At 40.3% G+C, this 24,126-nt stretch overlaps 1 protein-coding gene across 2 annotated transcripts in view; it reads right to left on the bottom strand.

Annotated features, from left to right (window-relative positions):
* RELN (reelin) overlaps positions 1–24,126 on the bottom strand; it is a 279,101-nt gene that overhangs the window by 15,075 nt on the left and 239,900 nt on the right. For both annotated transcript variants that reach the window (XM_040061406.1, XM_040061404.2), the window contains exons 42-57: positions 22,781–23,001; positions 21,642–21,789; positions 18,055–18,313; positions 16,780–17,029; positions 14,342–14,510; positions 11,687–11,827; positions 10,196–10,373; positions 8,645–8,838; positions 7,293–7,549; positions 6,351–6,505; positions 5,335–5,549; positions 4,878–5,055; positions 3,744–3,919; positions 2,437–2,543; positions 1,790–2,032; positions 1,093–1,268 (exon numbers count right to left, since the gene is read on the bottom strand). In XM_040061406.1, coding sequence (XP_039917340.1) covers positions 1,093–1,268; positions 1,790–2,032; positions 2,437–2,543; positions 3,744–3,919; positions 4,878–5,055; positions 5,335–5,549; positions 6,351–6,505; positions 7,293–7,549; positions 8,645–8,838; positions 10,196–10,373; positions 11,687–11,827; positions 14,342–14,510; positions 16,780–17,029; positions 18,055–18,313; positions 21,642–21,789; positions 22,781–23,001 — 3,067 coding nt within the window. The remainder of the gene's footprint in view (positions 1–1,092; positions 1,269–1,789; positions 2,033–2,436; positions 2,544–3,743; positions 3,920–4,877; positions 5,056–5,334; positions 5,550–6,350; positions 6,506–7,292; positions 7,550–8,644; positions 8,839–10,195; positions 10,374–11,686; positions 11,828–14,341; positions 14,511–16,779; positions 17,030–18,054; positions 18,314–21,641; positions 21,790–22,780; positions 23,002–24,126) is intronic.

The following is a 24,126-nucleotide window of genomic DNA, read 5'->3' on the forward strand; positions in this document are numbered from 1 at the left end:
TAGATAATACAATGCTAAATTTCAAAACCAAACAGAAGCCATACTAGAGCTGAGTTCTTAGTTTAGAAATAAAAGCTTTGCTGTGAGTGGTGAAGAAAAATGGGAAGAAGACCTGGAAAGAAAAACTCTGCAGTAAGAATTTAGTAACATGAACTATTAAAGGCTGATATGTTATCATAATTTTGGTCTTAAAATAGAGGAAAAAGATGATAGGCTGGGTAAAATAAGCATCTTGGAGGCGGTCTTGACATTCAGTAGTAAAAAACAAGTGATTCCTCATATATAATTTCTTTGGCATGCTGAGTGGGGAAGCAATGCTTTGGGATTATATTAGATGGTCAGCGTAAAATAGGCAGTGACATTGAGAAAAGGTGAAAATATTGATCAGTGGAAGATGGAAAATTCTGGAACTATCTTGTCAAACAGAAGAGCAAGAAAAAAAACATAATTTAAAAAATGGCTTACTATTTTGATAGCTGTACTTTCATGTTCCTGGTTTATTTAAGTCAGGGTGCTTGGTGAATGGCCAAGAACATTTCTGAAAAACAACTACTTGTTGCCTTTGGCTCTGTGCAGAATTCTACCTTAAATCAATTTAAAATACTCAGAAATGTTTTTCTGATGGTTTAGGTCGTTTACCATTCTACACAAGGAAGGAAAAGGGGTGCTTCTACTTGAACACACTTGCATTTTCCATAAGACACTCTTCTCCAGCCTTCTCACTTACCTTTTCTGTTCCTTCACAAATTAGGGGAAAATAACTTATTCTGCACAGCATCTATTTTCACCTCAGAAAATAATTCCTATGGTATCTGATGATCCAGTGATTTCGGAAAAAAGAATTAGACTTCCAATTCCTCTGACTAACCCCAAAAGCATACAGACAGTCAGAATATTTTGACATTTTACATTAATTCAGCCTTTCTTGTTCTCATTACCTACACTTCGTATTTTCCTTTAATTTCTAGTAAAAATTTACTATTAATTATTCATCCAATTGAGCATCCTGGTTGGAAGAAGAACAATTTCTGGAGACACATTAGATGAACTTTCATTGTGTTCTTTACTTTGGAGAGAGAGAACATTTCTTACTTTAAACTGCATCATGTATCCTGGCTGTATAATGAGCTCCCTGGAGGACAGGATGTTGTGTGTTTTATCCTTTTTCTTATTTGGCCAGTAGAGATGGAATGATGGATTTCCACAGAACCCTGCAGTTCTGACTGCATTAGGGTAAAAGCTCCAGTTTTCTTCATGAGAGGTGCCTTCTATTAAGATGAGTTAGATAAAATTACTGCATTGTCTTGGTAAACATCAAGGCTTAGCAATGAATCCACAGAATCATTAGATAGAGTACTTTAGTGATATGGACTACATTTATGCTATCTGTAATGGCACACAGTAAGCCACAAAGAGACATGGTAAAGACATTCATTGCCAGAGAGGTAATTAAAATATTTAAATAATAGTACTTTTAAAAAATATTATGAAATAAAAGCATAATACCAGAAATTTAAATTAAATTAGTTAGACTGAAATAAATTTTTAATGTATATATACATGTGCACACATATACATCTGAATATACATGTATGTATATGTGTGTGTGTATATATATACACACACTTCTATTAATAGCATGAAGAATAACATATAAACAGCATTAGTCTAGAAAATGAAAAATTTGCAGAGTTAAAACAAAAGAAAGTCTGCTGGCAAGCTCACAGGGCTCAGGTAAGATAAGGACACATAATGCCAGATGACAGATGAGCTGCTTTGCCTGATTTACCGTCATCAAAGGTATCCACCAGCTGGCTGGGGTTGATCTCTGCTCCCCCGATGAGGATGTTATCCAGAGCCCACTGCGCCCGGTCGGGGCCGGGCACCACGATCCCGTTGCTGAGGGTGAAGGGCTGCCACCAGCGCAGGCGCGTGGTGTTGGTCAGGGCGTGCTCGGGCAGGAGGATGTAGTCGTGCCTCACTGAGATGTATTTTTGGTAATCCATCTCATGGAGCAAAGTCCAGGATATCCCTAGAATGGAAAGATGCAGGTTTAGTAATAAAGCCGAGCATATGGTGGAATCTCCTAAAGGATTAAAGTAAGAAAATGGGAAGTAAAAAGAACTAGTGACGGTCTTCTGATAGAGCTTAACTTCTAAGGATAGTTGACAATTGTTACTCACTGTAACAGTAATCTTGTAATTGTAAAAAGAAATGATCAACTTGGGTGGAAGCCATTGATTACTGAAATAAGGCAGGAAGATTATGGAAAACTTCTGAGCAATAGATGGGAATTTTAGATGGGGAAAAAATCTTTACGTGGACAAAAATATCTTTACAATTAATTAAGAATTAGCTTTTTATTTTGGATCTCTGTCAACTCAGGTGGATACAGAACCAGACCATAGCTCAGCTGTAAATACAGAATGTACTTGCCTCCATCAATGGAGTAGTCTAGTAGCACTCCTTCTTTTCTGCAAGTTGGTCTGTGGCATGTTGTCATGTTGTTTTCACTCCCAATTCTCCCCCAGTACTGTAGGAACCTAAGAGCAGATGCATACGATCACATCTGTTAGACTTGCCCAAACAGAGGTTTCTTTCTGTTAACAGACATGCTGAAATTGTTTAAATGCCAGCATTTTTAAGCAAGTAACATTGATGCACAAGTACTACACAGGTTTCCAAAACCATTGTCTGGTAATTTTCATGGGAACCTCATGGAATTCAGCTAAGAAATTCCCCTGGGAGGGAGTAACCCATTGCAAATGTACCAGCCAGGGACAGACTGGATGAGAGCTGCTTTGCTCAGAGTTCCCTGGTGGAATGGAGGCTCACCATGTGTTATGGTGCCCTTGTATCCATGAAGGACATAAAAGAAGTTGATAAACTGAGACAAGGTCGGTGCAGGACATTGGAATGATTGGAACCAGGGGTCAGACCCGGTGGTCATACACTGAAAAAATAGGAAGTTCCAAATGGATTTAATGGGAGGGGGAAAAAAAATCACTGAGAGTAACTGAACACTAGTACAAATGTTCCAGTACAGACAGACAGTAAGATCTCTGTTCTTGGAGGTTTTTAAAGATCCAATGGGACAAAGTCCTGGACAAACTGGCCTGAATTCAATGTTACCTGGCTTTGAGCATGAGGTTGGAGGCTTCTTCCTTCCTGGGATTCAGCAAACTTGCAGAATTTCAGAAGTCAGTGTGTGGCTTCATTGAAGACATATGGTCAAGAGAAATGATGCTAAAGTTGTCTGTGCCATGCCCTTGGCTTGTCTAAACTGACAGAGTTCCATTGCTCTCCTGATAAGTCATCCTTTCCACAGGCAGAGAAGTGGAATGGATCTTGTACGGGCACCCAAGAGAGGACAGCCAGCAGAGGTTCTGCTTTGAACTCAGTGAGAGACACTGCTGATGCCTCCAGAAGTGATGCCCAGGTGACTGGTGTTTTGCCTCCTTGCAGGACAGAAATTGCTGATTCCAGGACATTTCTGGACAAAGGGACCTACTGCTTCCCCTGGACATGTCAGACCCTTTCCACTCTGCTAGGGTGAGCCTTGCTCTCTGTGACTCATGTGAAAGCATCAGCACCACAAGAATCATAATCTCAGCAGTGCCTGTCTCAGGCAGTGCTATTCTTGTGGTGGCCTAGGAATTCCCTGAGCTGCCAGCTATGCTGCCTGCTGCTTTGCCAGTGTATGACAGAGTTCCCCGTGACAATGACATGGAACCATGACCTACTTTGCTCCCCGCAGGTCCAGATCTTGAGTGACAGCCTGCCTCACAGTTGCACCTCCAAAATACAGAGTTGTGTCTTCCGCAAGAATTCCACACTCGGTACAGGTGTTTCCACCTTCTAAGGACATCCATAAATCTGGTTTAATTTCCTCATTGTCAAAGCGCTCTTTCAGGAAGGTCTGTAAGAAAGGTATTTAACATGAAGCACAGGTAAGAAAAATTTTAAGTCTTTTTGATAACCACAGCTGGAACAGACCTAAACATGTTTGAAGGGCTCAAGAACACCGTAAATTTTTTTCAGGGTGACTGAACATAATCACTTCTGGCCGAATATTTGGCTGCTTGAACTGAATTGGCTAAATGTGAAAATATATTCGGACTGGATTTTAACATACTTGGGAGGTAATGCAGCAGCAAATTAAAATTGGCACGTACGAATGAATGAACATGTTGGGTTTGTGTGGCAAGGGTTTGATGGCAGAGGGCAACACTGGGGGACTTCTGTATGCATGGGAGAAAAAATATTCTGTATCTTTCCTCAGCAAAACCAGCAAACCTGGCATTAAGGAGTTAGCAGTAATACTCCCCTAAAATTGCTACCATTTTATCCCAAGTGTCCTTAATATGATGGATACATTACTAATTAAAAATTGCAAACAGAAAATTATATATTTTCATGTAATTAGTATTTCAGATGAAAAACAGAAGGTTATAATAGTTCAAATGACATGATAACAGACCACTCAGTTAGTTATTTTTAACTTTTAAATTAGGAATATCCAGCTAGAGTCCACTTGATTAAGAGCAGTAAGCTCTTTCACAGTAAAGAAAAATCTATTTTGTTCAAGTACAACCATATGTGCAAGGGTGATTTACATCCTATAAGGATGATTAAAAGATGAACAGTGAACTTTAGCACAGCCTTTTCAGGCTAAGTGGCATTTTCAAAGCAACAAATCCTTTCCTGAATAATGCAGTGATAGTTTGGTTTAAAAACTGATGAAAGGGCTGAAAATGGTTTTGACTGTCTTTAGGGTGACAGGAGTCAAATCTAAATTTCCAGTGAGATCAATCTCTCTCTCTTTTCCAGTCAAACACATGCCAAAATTTATTCTTCAAAACATGCAATAAAATTACCTTCAGTGTCTGGGTCAGGTAGCAGTTTGGACCCGAATACCCAGGATCACAGATACATTGTTCATTCAGGCAGTCTCCATGACCTCTACAGTTTTCCAGACAGCCTGGGCCCAGGTAGAAATTATCAATGGCCCACTGCATATCTGAATATTTCTGGTAGAACCGAAACCTCACAGGACTAGATAAAAAGGAATGAAGAAAACCAGACATATGCATAAAACAACTTTGCTCAATTGAAAAAAGGTGATTAAACACAATATATTCGTGACTGTACTGTCTTCTGAGCTTCCACAACTAGTGGAAGTATCTATTGGTTTTTTTACATATCCATAATGTAATGAACATGAACACTGCAATTCTGCAATTTCCTTGAAAGAAAATGAATAGGCAGATGTCCTGTTGTGTTTCCAGGAAGATACCAAATCCAAGACAAAATGAGTAGCAAATTCATACTTACTTGCCCACAAGGCTTTCAGGCAGTGTGTAAGTTACTCTCTTCCATCCTTTTGTGGGAAAGAAGACAGACGGCTGTGAGACACTCCCAGAACATTTTGGATCAGCTGGTAAGCACTGAGGTACTAAGTAACTCCAGCTAACACCAAAGTCAGTGGAGTACTGCACATGGAGCTGATTTTGTGCAAGTTTTTCTGAGGTTTTACATCCAACAGAAACCTAATGAAGAAGAGACCATCAGTAATTAAGAATTATTTGTGGTGGGGGAATTTAAAAAAGTGTTTGAACCTGAAAACAGACTGCAGAATTTTGCTTGAAATGATGGCAGTAACAATGCCTGTATGGTACCAGTCACCTGCAGGTCTCCTTGATATTCTCAAGACCGAGAACAAACACCATATTTTGAATTTTGCTTTCTTCTAGATAGCTCACATTTCTAGATTTCCAGAATTTGACATGCATACCTTAAACCCCAGTACCACATAACAAATTAAGTTAATATCCCCTCCCACTCAACCTGAGACTCAAATATTTCAGAGAAGGCCACAGATTAGGGAGACCACCTTTATGGATTGATGCGGAAAGGGTTCTTGCAATTTCCATATATTGCTGGGTTATTTCCTTAATTTAGGTAAAGGGGTGTACCAGGGCCATCTTGGGTGCAGGTTTGATGTGAATGCATGACAACGCAGGAGCAGAGTGAACTACTGTGGAGCTGCTTTTCCCTCACCAGCAGCTGTAACAAAATAGGCACCTGGTAGATGTGCAATATCCTTATTACATGATGGCCATGGAACTGCAGTGCTGGAAGAGAAGAATGTGTCTCCTCTGAGAACAGCCAGTGGTATTAAAGCTGACCAACACAAAGTGAGACAAATGAGGATGGCCTAATAAGAACATTTTCTTCCCAGCAGGGAATGGCTTCTGTGTAGGCCTATACATCATCCTTCCTCCTGAAAGATCTACTTAGACCTGGAACAAAATGTGGTTTTGAATAATTATACTACAGACAGATGTTACCTTGAACTGCATAATCCAGCCTTCTGTAGGAGTCAGGTCATGGGTGACTGCGTAGACCTCTCTGCCATCATGGCTCCCACAGATCATGACACCATCAGGAGAATCACAAAATCTCTCAATTGAGCAATCATCATGGAATAACCAGTGTTCATTCACTTGAAAATAAATGGCAATATCAGTAATATACAGTGACAATATAAATTAAACATTTGTTATGTGGTACTGTGGTTAGCACTACTCCTAGTGTTAACCACAAAAGGTGATTCATAGCTTTATTTTTCAGCCTACACCAGAATTATGTAGTGTTGCTCCTGAGAATGTCAGTACTCCATTGTTCCCACGTAAATAAGTATTACATTTATCACATTTATTGCTGAAAGCATCTCTTACTACTCTCTTATGTAAACATTACAACATTTTTTTTTTTTAATGTTCAAGAAGTAAGGATTTGAGACTTACTTAAAATACGAACTTCTATTGTACTGAACATTTTGGGAGAGACTTTTAATGGTGTTGCCTACATGTCTGCACAAAGAGTACCCCAGCACTGGGAGCTGTTAAACCATACAAACATACAGAATCTTCTACAAAATTTAGTTGTAAAATGTAACTTAACTTCCCTAAAGAAAAATTTAAAGAGTTAGAAAATAGGGAACAGGCACTCAGGATAAAAATTTGCTAAGAATAACCCGGCACTTCTCAATTACTATTTTTTCTTTTAAAATAAATTAATCTTCTAAGTAAATTCATACAGTAAAAAAATCTGCACCACATATTTTCATTTTTCTTTTTTGAACAAAAAGAAAAAGACAAGGCCTCTATAGCGATGGGATTGTCTGTCATCACCGTCACGATGAGACAGAGATTCAGAGGCTCAGCAAGATCTACAAATCAGCGCACTGACTTCTTGCTCCTTAACTCAGAGCCAGGTGGAACGTTTACCTGTGGTTTTGTCCTCCACGGCCATGTCGAAGGCGATCCTGCCGGTGGGCCCCGCGTCGGCCGGGGAGCGCTCGTGCTGCGGCAGGGGAGCGCTGCTGAAGGTGTCCAGCATCACCGTCCTCTGGTCGGCCGAGCCCGAGATCAGCACGTTGTCCACAGCCCAGTCGTTCTGGTCCAGCCCGTCGTGCTTGGGCTGCCACCAGCGGAAGCGTGTCCCGATGGCTTTGGCGTCGTAGGGAAGGAGGATGTTCACAAAGCTGGAATAAGAGGTGGAAATTAGTTGTAGGAAAGCTGCAGGAGTAGGACACTCTGTGATGCTCTATGCTAGGTGCTTTGACCATGTCCATCCCCAGTGTTTCCCAGAATACGTGGAATTTGTGAAAGAAGAAAAAGACTGGTCTAGCCTATATTCCTCTAGGAGATATTTCTGAAACAAAAATCTTTCTAATCAATCCCAATGATGTCCCTGGGACAGGGGCTCAGAGAGAGGTGGAAAGGGTCAGCACCCAGGCTGTGGCATGGTTTGAACAACATCACTTGCTCCAGCTGTCCTTATGGGACTGAATACAATGGTCTGGACTAGCAGGGTATGGCCATAAGGCCCTTATTAAGGGAAGTGTTAAGAAGGAGAATGTGGAAGCAAAATGAAGATTGCTTTTTTCAACCTGCAGCCATTCCACAGATAGCAATGTTCCAGTACAATTTTATCTGCTCCATTTCAAGAGTAGACAATAGTACATTGAAATCTCGTGTCCAATAAAAGTGGTTAAATTTCTTGGTATGCTCAAATAAAATAACAATTAACGGGTCCCTCATATCCTCATTTTCTGTGAATCTTTTAAATTAGTCAGTAAGAAAAAGGTCAGCTCACATATATGCATGTTTTGAATCTCACAAACATCTGAAAGTAGGGCTTGAGTGTATCCATCCTTTTGATGGATAACTGCAGAAATGTAGTTTCTCCTCTCCACACCATTTTATAACTAACTTATAACAATCAGTGATTTTATGATTTTGCCAAAGAGGAAATAGATTGCAAAGGTTAGAAATTTTAAGAACAGGTGGACATCACTACAGTAGTTATTAATTTGTCTTCCTGCAACCATTTACAAACCTACCAGACTGCTACAGGCTCCTAGCTTTTCTTGTATTTCTGGCCTAGAAACTGCACAAATGCTGATGTTCTTAATACATGCACCAAGGCCATTCATAAATACCTGTAGGACTGTACAAGCTGAACTCATACATCCAAACCACAGCACTAATATATCCCACAGGTTCTGATGAAACATTCAAGAGCACCTGGCTTTAGCAGAGAAATTTACACAGGCAGAAAGAAGGCATCTACAAACCCAGGCTTGCTGAATTGATCATAGAAAATTTCCATTAAGAGGTTCCAGGTGATTCCACCATTCACAGAATATTCCAGCAGCACTCCTTGGTTGCGGTTATTAGGAGTTATCAGACATCCATACATGAAATAAAACTGGATGAATTCTGCACTGGTGAGGTTCAAATCCACTGTAACTAACATACGGCTGCAGCCCTTAAAAACAATGAAAAAATGTGTTGGCTGGTGTTGTCTGGAAAAACTTATGTTTATAACAAGTGTTAGACAATGCAGTCACTGTTAAAGTGGATTCATGCTGCAAACATTTTAAAATTGTACAAAATTTTTTCAGAGGTAAAGCTACAAAAGAACAATATATATAAGTTTTTCCTGAAGACATTATTTCAGTCACGCTTCATCTTAAAAATTCCTGTTAAGTATTTATATATGTTGCTACTTGTACCTTCAGTTTTACAACATTTGTGTATTCACCTTTCCTCTTAATATAGAGTTGCAGAAATCCACACCTCTGTTGTAAATCATGATGTTTTCCATGCAGAATTAATGAATCACCGATTATGTGCTAATGATTCAACTTAAGCAAACCATCAAATGACAAAGCAATTTTACTGTGTGTTTTCTACAATACCTTATATATTTCACACTGCCTAGTCTGTTAGTTGGTGTCTACTTAGTCCTGCTGGAATGAAGTGGAAATGTAGTGCTTCTGTTAGTTTATTTTAGAAAACTTTCATCAGTTTGAACTTAGTTACAAATTTGACGGAAGAGATCTACAGGCATGAATTTTACGTGTTTCTAAAAGAATACTTTGTAATTTTTATAATCCTGAGATTATCTGTTATCAACCTATAGTTCAGCAGCAGTTAGGGTTATATACCTACATATGTAGCTAAGCTAGGAAATTTTACTGTGAGCTTACTCTGAAAAACTGAAAACACCCACCTGTGAGACTTTTGAAAGATGAGGCTACACATGGATGCAATGTGCTCTAGGATGACCCTGCTTGAGCAGGGAGGGTGGACCAGATGACCCACCATGGCCCCTTCCAACCCGACCCATTCTGTGTCTGTGGCTCTGTATTATCTAGGACCACATGCAAGTTATACAAGTGCCAATAGCTAGTTAATAATTCACCTCTGCAGTCTGACTAGGAGCCACACCAAACTCCAGTCTGGAAGTTTTAAGTGCTATGAGGAAGGTCTTAGGAGGAAAATTAAAAGTCTGCATACTTATATTGTGCTTTAACCTGCTAGCTCTACTTTCAAAGGCCCCTCTACGGCTCCTCCCAGGAGCCACACACACTAAATCTCATTTTCCTGGCTGCAGCATAGCAAGGAACATGGTATCAACTTTACTGTAGTGTCTCTGGCTGACCCTAGTCTGTAGGACCTGTTTGACTTGGACCTTCAGCCAGGCAAAGGATTTAATTAAAAAAAATATTTTATATGTCTAATATGCTGTTATTTTTTTAATGCCTTGCTATTTAATTTTTAAAATCAGTCCCATTTATAGTGTCAAAAGGTGCGAGCTGGCCCCTGTGCTGGACACACACCCCGCTGAAGTGAAGAGCCATCCCAGAGGCGACGGCCCCGCAGACTGTGCTCAGTTTGCCCCCGTTCACGGTCAGCCAGTTCTGGTTGGAGGGTGCACGGTTGAAGTTGTCTTTCAGCTGTGTTGGAAGGGGACTCTCTGGCTCGTCGCAGTACAGCCCACCCCAGTGCTCGTCGCAGCTGCAGAGCAAAACAAATGCACAAATCAGCTGGCAAAGGCTCTGCGTGGAGGTTTAATCAGTGCCGTGTGATTAAGGTACCATCGCATTCTGCATAGGGGCATCATTTACTAGGGCACAACTGGTATGTGGGGGTTTCAAACATCTGGCCTTTTGTAGCTAATATGAAACAAAAATGACTATTTTGGAGGCTTAGAATTGTGTATCATTCAAGCTTCTAATACACTCCCAAATACAGTAAAAGTGGTAAAATACATTGTGCTCGGATGGATAAACCGAGATTATGTGCCAAGCCTAAAAATGTCTTGCTAATGTTAAAGTTCAAGTTTGTGTAAAATTTTAGTAGATGGGTGCTTTCTTATCTTTATATAGTCCTCCCCCCCCCCGAAAAACATTCTTATAATGTGTCAAAGCCTGGATAGGAGCTTGGAACTGTGTTCTGCTACTATGAGATTTCACCAGGGATATTGTGTCTTGGTACTTCAGTGTTGTCAGGATAGAGGAGATACACAATAATATGCCTATTCTGCAGTGAAATATATTTCTAAAAAATACAGTCGCAGTGTGATTATAGAATGATTCTGCATTTCTGCTGCCATTTGTGGCTGGGAAAAAAGCAATACATCCATCTGGAAGGTATTTCTCTGTTGCCAAGACAGGCAAATCTGGGGGTTGTTGTTTGCTAGTTTTGCAGGACTCTATGTAGATTTTTATGTAAACAGTTTGAGGATCAAGGCAGTCTGCCTCTCCTGGCAAATCCTACCATGGAGCAGAGTGATCAGACCATCAAGATAACACCAGTCAAAAAGCAAAATCTGGCCTTGTGAAGAACTGGCATCCTGCGAAGTGGATATCTCTCACCTCCATCCCAGGTTCTCTGCACCCAGCACCAGGCTGAGAGTACAGGGACATGGTGTGAAATCCCTTGGGAATAAGGAAAATAGATCGTGGGAAGCTCCAGGACCGTATGTCCCTAGAGGGATGTGCAAAATCAAGGGGTACCCTCTCCCTACCTGGAGGGAGGGGAACTGATGCAGCAGAAGCAAGAGCAGAGGTGATGCATTGCCACTGAGGAAAAGACTGTCTGCTTTGGCCATGGAACATGAACAGTCAGAGGTCTGGCAGAGCCAACCCCTGCACTTCCCTTTCCACTTGTTACTTCTATTCCCAAGTGGTCCCAGTGCCCTGCTCAGTTTTAACAGCAAAATCCACCTTCCTTTTTAGAATTGTATCACAGTTTTTCCTGCAAATTCGTCAGATTGACCGAGGGGTGGTGAAATGCCCCGGGCAGGACAGGGAAGAGGTGGCACTTACACACAGTTGTCTTGTGTGCACTTCCCGTGGCCACTGCACATGTCTATGCAGCCATCCCCAATGTAGACGTTATCGATTGCCCACGTTTGCTGCTTGTCGAAAGGAGCAGGCTGGTGCCAGCGGAAACGAGTTGCTTGAGACCTTGGAGAGAAAGAAGAACAGAATTCTGTATTTTCTAGATAAGGTAATCTTTATTTTGACTGAAAGGAAATGTTACTCTTGAGGCTAGGCTGCTCTTGGAAGATTTGTTTGATACCAGCGTGATTCAGGGCTGGTTTCTGACAATAACAACATCCTTCCAAAAAAAGGGTGCCCACATTTTGAGAACAGAACAAAGCACGGGTGCTTGGTGTCAGGCTGAGAGTGTGGGAGGTAGGAAATTGATCACTGGTGAAAGCAAAGCAAGCAGGCCATGGTTGGTGCAGTGGAGAGGAGGGTAGGAAGAAGGTGGTATTCCCAGTTGGAAGCTCAGGCCAGTCATAACTATGTCCCAGCACAGATCCAAACCAGCGGGATAGCTAGGAGCTGGATCAAGCCAGAATAATCCAAACCCACCAAGTTTCATCCTGAGCCAGTCAACAAGTCCAAGTCAACAAATTTACCTGATTTTTTCTCTATGAATTCTCCCAGCTACACTTAGGTAAGAGCAGCTGTAGGGAGTTGGTTGGGGACAGGTGACAAAGCCCTTGCAGGGCTTGCAGCATGACCCTGGCTTTGCAGTCTCTTCTCTCCCCTCTACCCAGGGCTTGGCTGGAAACGCGAAGAAATTATCTGTAGTGTGATCCTGGCTCTACTCAGTAAATGATATTCATTTTGTTGATTAAAATGGGCTTAGCCCCCTATATGTGAATTAAGTGTTGTAACTCCCGAGATGGAGGATGAAAATCTATCTAAAACAGTCAGGGGACACCAAATTCAGCTCATGCCAGTGTAGACCGTGAGTCAAGAGCTGAGAGTAGATGAATTTCTCTATGAACTCAAGCTGATCCCTCTTTTGTGGTGCAACACTAGATGGCAGCGTTGAACTTTTTGTAGTCTGTTTCCTTCTGAAACTCAAAGAGTAATCACAATTATTATAAACATCAAAAAACAAATAAATAGCAAAATCCCCAAAAACTATCCAGTATAAAAATGGACCTCATATGAGAAGGTCATCATTCTCCCATGAATTATTTCTGTATGAAAACGCTGCATGAGCTGAATAACATGTTTATCCAAAGAGAAATCTACTGCTCTGAGCTCAGCTCAGCTGCTCACCAAGCACCATTAAAAAAAAAAAAAAATATATAAAAATTGTGAGGAAGTCCTTTCAGAATAAAGACAAGCACCTATATCTTACACTGCCTGCTTTGGCTGGACACTTCACTAACAATTCATGGAGCTGATGCTTCTGTGGGAAGCTTTGTATTTGCATTTGCATTTTAAAATCAGCTCCAAGTTAAAAGTAAGTGTCCATTGCCTTCTCGAGGCCAGAGGTGAGGTAGTGCTCTGGAGTGCAGGAGCCCTAAGAGGCTACACAGACATGGGTGGTGAGCACCAGGCCAAGCTACTGACTACACAGCCTGCATGTGCCTAAAACATACAGGCACAAACAATTGGAGACACACAACTGCTATTACACAGCTTGAAATAATAAAGTAGCATAAAAATTATATTGCATCTAGACTAAAAGGCCTATTAGCTGCACTGTACTTATCCTAAAGCTTAACACCTCACTTGCTTATGAGATAAGGTTGTAATAACCTCTCTCATGGAATGCCTGTCTTAATAACTTTGGGAAATGGTATTACTTGAGCCAAAAAATACAGTTATGGGATTGGACAGAAGTGCAGTTTTTTGCCTCAGTAGGGCATCAGACTTCTTGTGACACATACTGCTCAAAAAATTCTTCAGTCTTAAAATCACTGTTATTTATAAACCTGAGTTTATCTCCGGTTGTAGCTTCTTTTCAGGTCCAAATTCAGTTGGTTTGTAACATCAACCCCAGCCCTGATTTATCCCATTCAACCCCAGAAAGACTACTCTGAACACAAATTTTCAGTCTTTATACAGGACTGACAGGGTAATGGATTTTTACAGACAATATGTAACAAAGCCACACAAAAGAGGAAGCCCAGAAAGCTGGGAAGAAATCCTAAGAAAAGTGCTATTGATGTAATTGCACCGAAGATAGAGGAGAGTCCAGATGCCCCAAATGATTAGTAACAGAACACGGACTTTTCCACTACTAATGTCAAAACATGCAGCAACTGTATAGGTGCTTTCAGTACAATTGCTAAAAAAAAGAGTTCTCTGTTTCCAAGCTTGTATGTGCCTTTGGTGGCGTCTTTCATGACAGCCATCTCAAGGCTCTACCTGTGCTTTTATACTTCTGAGCCAGCAGTTAGCTCAGCCTATGTCTATGTGAAGAGATAAGGCTCAGCAGGAGGAGCAAAGCTGTGGAGTCAGACAGTGCTGAGAGCCTGATGCCCTTGCTACGTGTGTTTGCAATTTTTATAGGCTAGAGCTTCATTCGCTTATACTTGTTTGTTGCTATTTACATGGACCAAGCAAAAACGACAAGGTACAATTGCTTAAACTGTGTAATGTATCATGACGTTATGAATACCTAGTTATGCTTTTAGACTAATTCTGCAGAAAACCAGAGGGAGTTACCTAGTATAGGGAGGCAGAGGCAAAGTAACCCGTGTCCACTTGTTGAACGTGTCTGAAATGAGAATCCTCTGGAGATGGTACTTGTTGCATTCCACATTAGTGGGAAGACAGTCTTTCAAAATTGGGTGCCAGGTCAGCCCAAGGTCCACTGAATATTCCAGTTCAATGGCTAAGGGTGGAAAGATAGATAGTTACTTAATTTAGAGACATATATCCACAGGTCTATAATAAAGTGCAAGCCCCAGATGGTATCACAAGTCTGACCTGACAAAATAACCACACAGAACTTTTCGAACCCTTGTGTCAGAAGCACAAAGCTACCTCCTTTGGTGGTAGTGTGAGAGGATGTGTTAGATGTTGCTGAGCAGGTATAGCTCCGGTGGAGTCTGCAGTATATCTCCGCATCTGCCACCCAACTCAAGGGACCACAGATGACAGAGCCAACATGAAGTTGCCAGGATTAAGCCAATGTTTGTAGCTGCAGGATGCAAGAAAATGATATGACAGCACCACAACCATCAAACTTTGTTTCTCAGGCTTGAAGAGTGAGATTTAGCTGGATGTGATTGCTGTGTAAAGCAGAGCAACACTCAAATTCAAACTTTTGGCTCTGTCACGAGATGGCTTAGTCAGCCTTCCATCCCTCCTGCAGACCAGCTCATTTCATTATCCAGCACAATTTTAATTTGAGTTTGTTAGTCAGTGAGCTTGTTTCTATTCAAGCACAGCCTAGCCACATTAAACTAATGTATTCATTTCTCAGAGAAAATCAGCAATTTGTTTTGATGTTTATGGCCTATAGACTTTTATTACCAAAATTAAAGGTTAGTCAAGCTTACTAAATACTTCAAGTCAAACTTTCAAGCAGCCATGAAAAAGTACATAATAATAGGTGCAGAACTGGAACTTGAAGTAAATGTTCCAGCTGCCAGGCATTCTGGCTGAGCTGGCTGCATAAAACATGGAGCCTGGTTGCGGTGACAGGGGTGATAAATCTGTGATCTTCTTTTGATTACTACTGACCATTTCTTCTACCCTCATGCACAGGGAATTACCCTTAATCACCCAATCAGTCCTACTTGATATTTCAGCACAGAGGGCAGTGCTATAGAAATACAAGGACAAGTAGATACAAACAAGGGTGAGTTTTTAGTGTTAAATTTCACTCACCAAAAGAAACGCTTTGCTCATCATGACTGGAAGCATGATTAGGTATTGTCTTTCCCAATTTAATATGAAGTTAAGATAATGATAAGGGTTGTAGACAAAGAAACAAACAACCTCCATCTACCACCCCCCCGACCCAACAAAATAAGGATCTGTTTCTTTGCCAGTATATGGCTCAGTTGCCAAAATATTTCTAAACTTAGCAGAGGTGATCTCAGGATGCTGCAGTATTCTTAATAACAAAAGAAAGAAAAATTTTTAAGCATGTGAGTAGCTTCAGATTAGTAAAATCAGAGAAGTTAAATCTGAGACTTTCCTATTTTTATACAGAATTGTAGAGGAAAAGGCAGCAACCCAGTAAATGAACACATACCACATGATGCAATGTATTGTATTATTGTCCTCATTAAAAACATCTATACCTCAAAACCCTGCACTAAGAGGATGTGTAAAACAAACATTAAAAAAAAATGTTTTTCAGAAAAACCCCTATTTCTTGTGTGACTTAAAATTCACATAATGAACCAATTTTTAATTTCCATGTGATGTATATTGAGTGCAGAACATGGTTTTATTTATTTATCCATGTGTGTATATGTGCATATACACATATAAAAGCTGGCTCTGCACTCAATAGACATCATATGAAAGAAAGGAAGCTAGGTAATTAAAAATTGCATAATTATGTATACATAAACAGACATATACATACATATATACATAAACAAATATATGTGCATAGTATATATGCACACATCCGTGCATGGAAACACATAGGTCTATACATATTTATTATTTCATATAGCCAATATAAATTTTTGCAGTTGATGGTGCCTTAGCAAGTGTCAGATGTATGTTGGTATAAATGATTTCTTAGCTACGTGGGTAAAAGCGAGATCAGAACTGAGACTACACTGAAAATGCAAAACCACAAAGCAAGAAGTGTATATGCTGGAACACCCAGCTGCTTATTATTACACCCTAAGCAGTGGACGCTATCTACTAAATGGATTTGAGTAAGGCAGCTGTTTGTCTTTTTCTGAGATGGATTGAACTGCAGCTTAGATCCTCAAAGGGAATAATTTACTTCAGTTTATCTCAGGCTTCAGACTCCTGGAATAAAAAAGCTGATGTTACAATTTCTAACAGAAACATGCAGCTTTCTTTTGTTTCTCAGTTCTTGTTACGATGAATAATGTAACCAGAAAACAAGTGAACTTTCCTCTGCAGTGGAGGAAGAGGAATGGCAGGAATTACTAAGAATTCATTACCATAACAGGAGTCAGTGACAGAGCAGGAAGCTGCAAAATCTATTTGCAAGAAAGAGTCTTCATTGACAACGATGTCAGTGGTGACAACATAGCGGGTGCTGGCTTTCTCAATGAACACCAGAGCATCCCCAGCAGAGCCGCAGACTGGCATCTTTGTTCCACCAGGGTGGAGCAGCCACTTCCTACTGTCCAGAGTGGTGAAATCATCTTCCAATACTGTATTGCCAGAGATATTTCCTCCAATAAGAATCTGCAACATTAGGAAAGAAATTGCTATTGAAAAGGAAAAATGTCCAGAAGTCTTCACAAACATAGAAGTGACAGAGCAACCTGAGAGAGGAAGAGATGTACCAGACTATGTGTATTCATTCTGCTGCTCCAAAATGGACAAAATTACTTAAAAAATAATTTAAGCTATGAGAAGGGGGAGGATGTCTTTCCTATAAAGGAAAGAGATTAGCTCAGCTGTACAAATCTAAGATTCAGGGAGGTAACCTCCAATCCCAATGAAGTAAAACTACTCAGAAGAAAAGTGTTAGTGGAAACAAAGTGATTGCACTTTCCTAGTGACTGTTCTGCTCTTCTGTAGTCTGGTGCACTGCTATCAGATTGCGTCTGCTGACAGAAGTGGAGAAATAGCCTCTGTTTTTCCATTCACTATGAAACATCGTCCTTTTACTATTCAACAGCAAGCAAGGTAGAATTATTTTTCATTTGTTATTCTGAATTCAGTTTCTGATTGTTTTGAACTAATATAACTACATTCAATGAAGGTATTGAAACAATGAGCATTTTTAAATTTCTGAATGGAGGGATGGGAAGTAAAATTTTGTAACCACAACATTAAAATGGCTGGTTAAGTTTCTCCTAACAATCTGAACTAACTTCTTTAAGAAAAAGTAATAAATATTAAAACAAATTGTACTTGGGCAACCCAATGACACCCAAGCCAGTTACATATTTGGATACATTTTAAATGAAGATTTTTGAGGTTTGAAATCAGACTTGCATTTTGTGTAGCAAGGTCTCCTGCAAGGTGCACCTGAGGCTCTACACACATGTAAAAGTGTTTCCTAGATTCAAAACTGGCAATCAGTGCCCCGCATAGAAATGTGCATTAAAATCATGAGTTCAGCAAACTCTAATTGTGCTCTAAATATCTTTTTACTAAGCATTTTTGCTTGTCTCAGTGAAATGCCAAAGAAAGGGAAACCTGAAGACCGAATCCAGTCTAAGATTATGTTAAAAGAAGAGATGCCCACAAGGGTTCCTCACCTGGTCGATCACCCAGGGACTGTAGAAATGCCCATTCTCTGATGGTTGCCACCAGCGGAGGCGAGTGGAGCTCGAACGAGCCTTCAGGGGAATCTCCAGGGCAATGTATCGTCCCACGTTGCTGGAGTTACTGAAGAGGAACTCCTGGAGAAGGCTCCACGTGAGGCCCCCGTTGAGCGAATACTGCAGCAGCACAGGCTGGCTCCTGGGGTCAGGTACCCCCTTGCCACATCCCAGTCTCATGAAGAACTGCACAAATCTAACAGGAAATATCTTTCCACTTACCAGAAAGATTTATTTTCTACAACATCCTACACAGCAAACCCGAGAACCTTGGGGTCTATTGATGAGCCCTGTGTTTTCTAGCTGTAAGAGTCATCTTTAGGAGATCTTATGATTTCCTTTCCAAAGCTTCTAGAATATAACTAGACAGACAGGTGGTATGACGAAAATTCATTTTGCCTGTGTGGTAGTTTGCCAGGCATAAGAGGCTGAGCAAAGCTGGTCATTTATGTTTTCAGTTTTTGTCTGCATAGCAGATGGTGTTGCAAGTATCAGAAACATAATCCTGGGTGAATTTTTTATCCCTGTATCCCGTGAGTACAGCTTTTAGTGGCAGAAAAGCAACTGTGCTCTAAGTAGATCATAATTCACTATGAATTTGCTGAAACGCTTAAATTCAAAATAAGCATCCCAGTTTTCCTTTGGCATAAACCAGAGAAAATCTGGATGGGAGAACAAAGCACATTTCACTTTCAGGGATCATTTTGTCCATTTTGTCAGCCTGGGAAATTTGTCTAAATTACACCGTTTAAATGTGCTGGCTTCCCTGAAGCCAGCCCAAGCCGCCCAGGGACACCCGTGCTTTCATCCCCCAGTTAATTGGCTTCTCCAAAGCTGCACAATAGACTTGTATCAAACTGCGAAATCCTTCCCCTCAGCTGATGCTCAGAAATAGCTCCACAGCGCACTTGGAGCAGAGGGAACCATGCCTTAATGATATTTACTTATTGGACTTGCAGGGGTATTACAAGTATTAATTCATGTTTGCACAGGTTTTGCACAGCTTTAGAGTATTTTATCTGTTCTAATTATTATTGCATTAATGCTGCCTGGCTCATGGTTAGATGAAATGACTCAAAAGAAGTTTTGTATAAAAAATCTTGTTCTGGTTTGGTCTGCAGGTAGATCTGCTGGGAGTGGAGGCTGCAGAGGTGCTGGGTAGACAAAACTCCAATAAAACACCAGACCTACAAGTCAATTTATTCTAGCCTTCGCTGCAGTTCACAGTTCCTCTTGCTACTATATATATTATAACTGCTTTTGCTATAGATGATATCAACCTCCATGTCCCAGACATAACATATTGCTTGTGCTATAAAGGGGCACTGGGTTCTCTCATGGATCAACATATCAAATGTAATGGATTTGCTTCACTGCTGGCAAGTCTTTCCGCCTCCTCAGATTTACTCCAACATTCACCACATAATTCAAAGGAAATAAACTCAGGTGACCTTGTCCCTGTTGCATCTGATTTTTTTGCATTACTGCTCTTACATCTCAGATTTTACAGATGTAGTAATAACCCACCCAAATGTAAGTAACAATGTCTAGCAGATTTAAAAAAAAAATAAATTAAATATCTCTCTTCTTATCCCAAAGGTATTTTGCAAAGGCTCTGCCTGTTTTGAAATGGGAAAGCAAAGTGTTTTTTTGTAAATCTAGTAAGAGTCAAATGTGCGGATATTCTAGTAATTTAGAATTTGATCAGCTGTGATATCTAAAATATTCTCTCCTTACTGGTATTTCATGTGGTGCAGTTTCAGCTACCAGTATCATGATGGTGATACATTGTCCCCTGTGTTAAATTCTTTAGCACACAGATGTGATGGCACTGGATTGCAGAGCCCCCTTGATTTCAATCCCCAGGTGCTGAGCGTGGCTTGCAGCACTGACAGACACAGCTGCTTGCCTGTGTTCTTCAGGGGATCTCCTCATAAGGAAAGAGGAAGTTTTAATGTGACTACTGAGTCCAGCACCCTTTAAAAAATAGTTGTTCTCATCACTCCTAGCATAAATTGAAACGTCTCCCCAAGTCCTGTGCAGAATTTGGCACATCTGTGTCACAGCCAGATCTGTTGTGCTTTGCAGGTCGTTGATAGATCAGTCTGGAAATATAGAAAATCCCACGGCAGTTAATTTAGGCTGCAAAAGAGCAGCTCCCAGCAATGCCACTGCAGTGTGCCTTGTTCTTCAGAAGAGAACATACAGTTATTTGTTGATAACGGTTATTTTTCATCATCATATATACAAGAAATTGAAAGTTCAGCTTTGTTTTTCTAAGACAGAAGTAATTTATCTCCATATAACGCCTTGAGGTCAGTATTTGCAAATCCAGCTACAGACCATCATGGAGAAGAGATAAATGATGGTTCTTTGAACGTGAGCAATAAAGAAAACATAATTTAGTCTAATGGAGTAACTTACAAGATCTTTTGTACCTTTTGTTAAACAAACTTGTAATTTCAGAGTGGTTTAGGACTCAAATTAGTGCTGACAGGTTTGTTTTTATAAAGTTCTGATAAGAGTTTGCTGTGAGGAATCTTACAAATTGCAGGGGTCCTTAATATTACATATCAATAAGTTTTAGCTAAGTAGTGATCTAAAAACTACAATGGTTATATATTAGGCCTTTTTACTTACCACAGGTCTTTACAATTAAACCATTATTTAAAGCTTCAATACCAATGCTGACAGGTAAAAAGCAGATAAAATGCCTGTTAAAATGTTTCCCACAGAACATCAGAGAGGAGTAGGCTGTTTATAAGAGATCAGTGAAAAAAAGTCTCAGAGTACTACTCTAAAACATTCTTATATTATTACTCTCCAGAGTAATAGTATAAGAATATAATCTAAAAGAGAGAATAAATTAGAAAATATTGCCTCTTAGTATTTGTTGGCACAATTGGGATGGAGTTCAATTCATATTAGTGTAAATTTTTTTAATGTGACTTGCTAAGCATGTCTCACTCATCACATGTCTCCTCTGCAGGCTGCAAATTTACAACATAAACTGTAAATACACTAAAATATTTGGTTTTCAATAGCTAGTGACAGCTTGATGGGAATTTCTCAGTGAATTATTGGAAACAAATGTGCACAATAAGAAAAAGCTTCAGAAATGAAAGAATTATGAGATGACAGATGTAAGAGTTATACTTTCAGCAGATACTCCTGTTTCAGCAATGGCTCATAGTAAACCAGACTGTAAGAAAAGCAGAGCATTTCTCATATTATGGATTTAGGAAACAAAAACGTGCATGAACTACTGAAGGTGTGGCATCAGTTTCCAGAATTCTCATTCCTTCTTGTAGAAGGAAAAAAGCAACATTTAAATGGTTAATGGAATTAAATTTTAATTTAAATTTAATTTCACATGGTGACAGTGGTTAAAATGGAACATTTGCTAGTGTGAGGACCACAGAATATGTCAGCTTGCTTTTACTAGAGAAATGTCACATATGTATTATTCTTCAGTATGGTATTTCCTCAATGAAATCCTGAAAGAACTTTTGAAAGAGTGTTACCTGGCTTGTGACAAATCTAGGTCTCGAGTCATCAGCATACGTAAACCTTCTTCGTTAAAGAAAAGGTTGTTTCCTCCAGACATGATACCACACTTCCTTGATGGCTTCCCACCACTCACAAGCAGGAATCTATCCGACTCCAGCTGACCTGAATACACAGTGAATACATATTTATGATTTACTCTGAAGTGTTCCTGCTCCAAGAGTGCTACTTCCAGAGGAAGAGAGATAAATTAAAAATCACACGCTGACTGAGAAATATTCAGTGTTTCCAATGCCATGTATTCTAGAAAGCTGACACAAATCAAAGCAAAATAAACAAAATAAACCCAGAAGTATGAAGTCTGGGATCTTAGTTTCCAGTTAATTCATAAGGTTTTCCTACCTTTCATCATTTATCTTAAGGTAACATCAAAATATTCAGGTCTATAAACTTTGGGTTCCATGTGGTAGCATGCAAGCAAGAGCTGGCAAAATTGAAAATTTTGAACAGCAGCATCTGTGAAGGGATGGGTTTGGTTCACAGGTGTTGCTTAATGAAAACCTGCTCCTCTTGCCCTGCTTGCTAGCAGGGGAACCCTCAAAGGGGTTTTAGAGCTGTGTGCGTGGATGCTGTGTGTGCCCAGGCATACGTGAGGATTTGAGTTCCCTCCTGCCTTCCCTCTCTTGGGGTCTGCTGTGGCTGTTGAGCACTGGCCCCCACTGCTGAGACACCTGGTCTGCTCTGAAACCATGTTTGCTATAGTAGAGTGAGTCAGATTTCCCTTGTAGTGAGAAATGGCACGACCTTAAAGCCCTCCGCTGTTTACTTTACTTGCAAATGCTCTGTCTGTGCTGAAGTAAAACTACCATCAAAACATAATTTGCTTCCAAAATTATTTTCTACATGTAGAAAAGAGCTTCAGGAAGTTCTGTTTCAATGAAGATTTTGTATTCCAGCATTAACAGTGCACCAGGCATTCACAAACTGCACTTGCAGATGCCATTTGAACAACTTGGTTTGTGGGGATACCCCCATGGCATAAATTCTAATCAGAAGCATGCAGGCATGAGGAAGGCTTTGCTGCTTCATGCCTTCAATCCTGGGTTGCACTAAGATGGACAGGCAGTATTCAGATGCCCCCTCCCAAAAGAGATACCTTCAAAGTCATCCTTCAGGAAGTCAGAGTTCTTGGTGCTTATTTTGCAGGTTGGCCCCGAGTAGCCGGGGTCACAGATGCACTTGGTGCCGTTGATGCAGCTGCCGTGCCCGTTGCACATCTCCTCGCACTGGGGACCGATGTACACGTTGTCAATGGCCCAAGTCACAGGCTGGGATCCAGCAGGGTAAAATCCTTGGTACCACCTGAACCTCGCCAACCTGAAAATGGCATAATGTGTACTTATTTTAAATAATAGTTTCATCTTTTTTTTGTATTCCATACATATATTGTTATATGCACATATATATTATTCTTTCTGTTGGAACTGGCTTGATAAATATATTAATTCTAGAAACTGACTGCTAGATCTACTTCCTTCAGTACTTCATGCGTCTTTTTGTTGATGTTCAACCCAAGTAGTGACAGAAATAAAAATAATATTATTCATCAGCTGTAATCCCAAAACTGAATGACAGACATGATTTTCAAAATTTAAAATCCAGCTACTCTCAACTCCATCATTCATGGGGAAGATGGATGGCTGTGGTCTGGTGGATTCCCTCCTGCTTTAGTATACAGTGTGTGGGTCAAACCCAGCCTCTTTCACCCTCTCCTGGAGAGTGAGATTCTACTTCATGCTTCCATTGTGCCCCCATGGAGACCACCTGTAGGGGTGGAGTGATAGGATCTCACCCTCAATTACCCAGAAAGAAAACATGATCTGTCATGTCACCAGGTATTCAGCTTGCTTTCAGGCAGCTCAATCTTAAACCAGGCTGATATTGCAAGTTGTTAATTTAAACTGTATTCTCCTTTGGGTGCCGTCCTGTCATTTTTAATTCATCTCCTAAGTACTACTCGCATCAATACTGCATATAAAAAGGAACCAAATGGGGAAAGGGGGAAAACAAATTGAGATGAGGAAAATACTTGAGAGACTAATTTTATTCCCAGTTGAGAAAATGTTTTAAGGGAGGAAGAAAACCAGAAGATTGAGAAGGGACAAGCACTTAATTGCTTTGCGTGTTTAATGTGTCTTGTTAAAGATATCTAAATTCAGCAGGCAAATCAATTCCATAGGTAATTGCAGATGACAATTTTTTTTCCCATGATTTTCCAAAAAGAATTTTTTATGAGGGGATTTAGTTGACAACCAATAATTGATGGGTGGGGACACTACTAAGTGTCACAAGAAAGATGTCCAAGAACCAGAGTTCTGCTGGAAGTCAAAAGCATTCTCCCTGAGGAGAAGGACACAAGTGTGAGGTGTTGTAAGCTCCTCTTGAGAGCAGACCTCTGCCCCACAGGCTGGATTTTTTTTTCTGAGACAAGTCAGCTCCTCC

Source organism: Hirundo rustica, chromosome 4 (assembly GCF_015227805.2).
Source record: "Hirundo rustica isolate bHirRus1 chromosome 4, bHirRus1.pri.v3, whole genome shotgun sequence".
NCBI classification, from domain to species: Eukaryota; Metazoa; Chordata; class Aves; order Passeriformes; family Hirundinidae; genus Hirundo; species Hirundo rustica.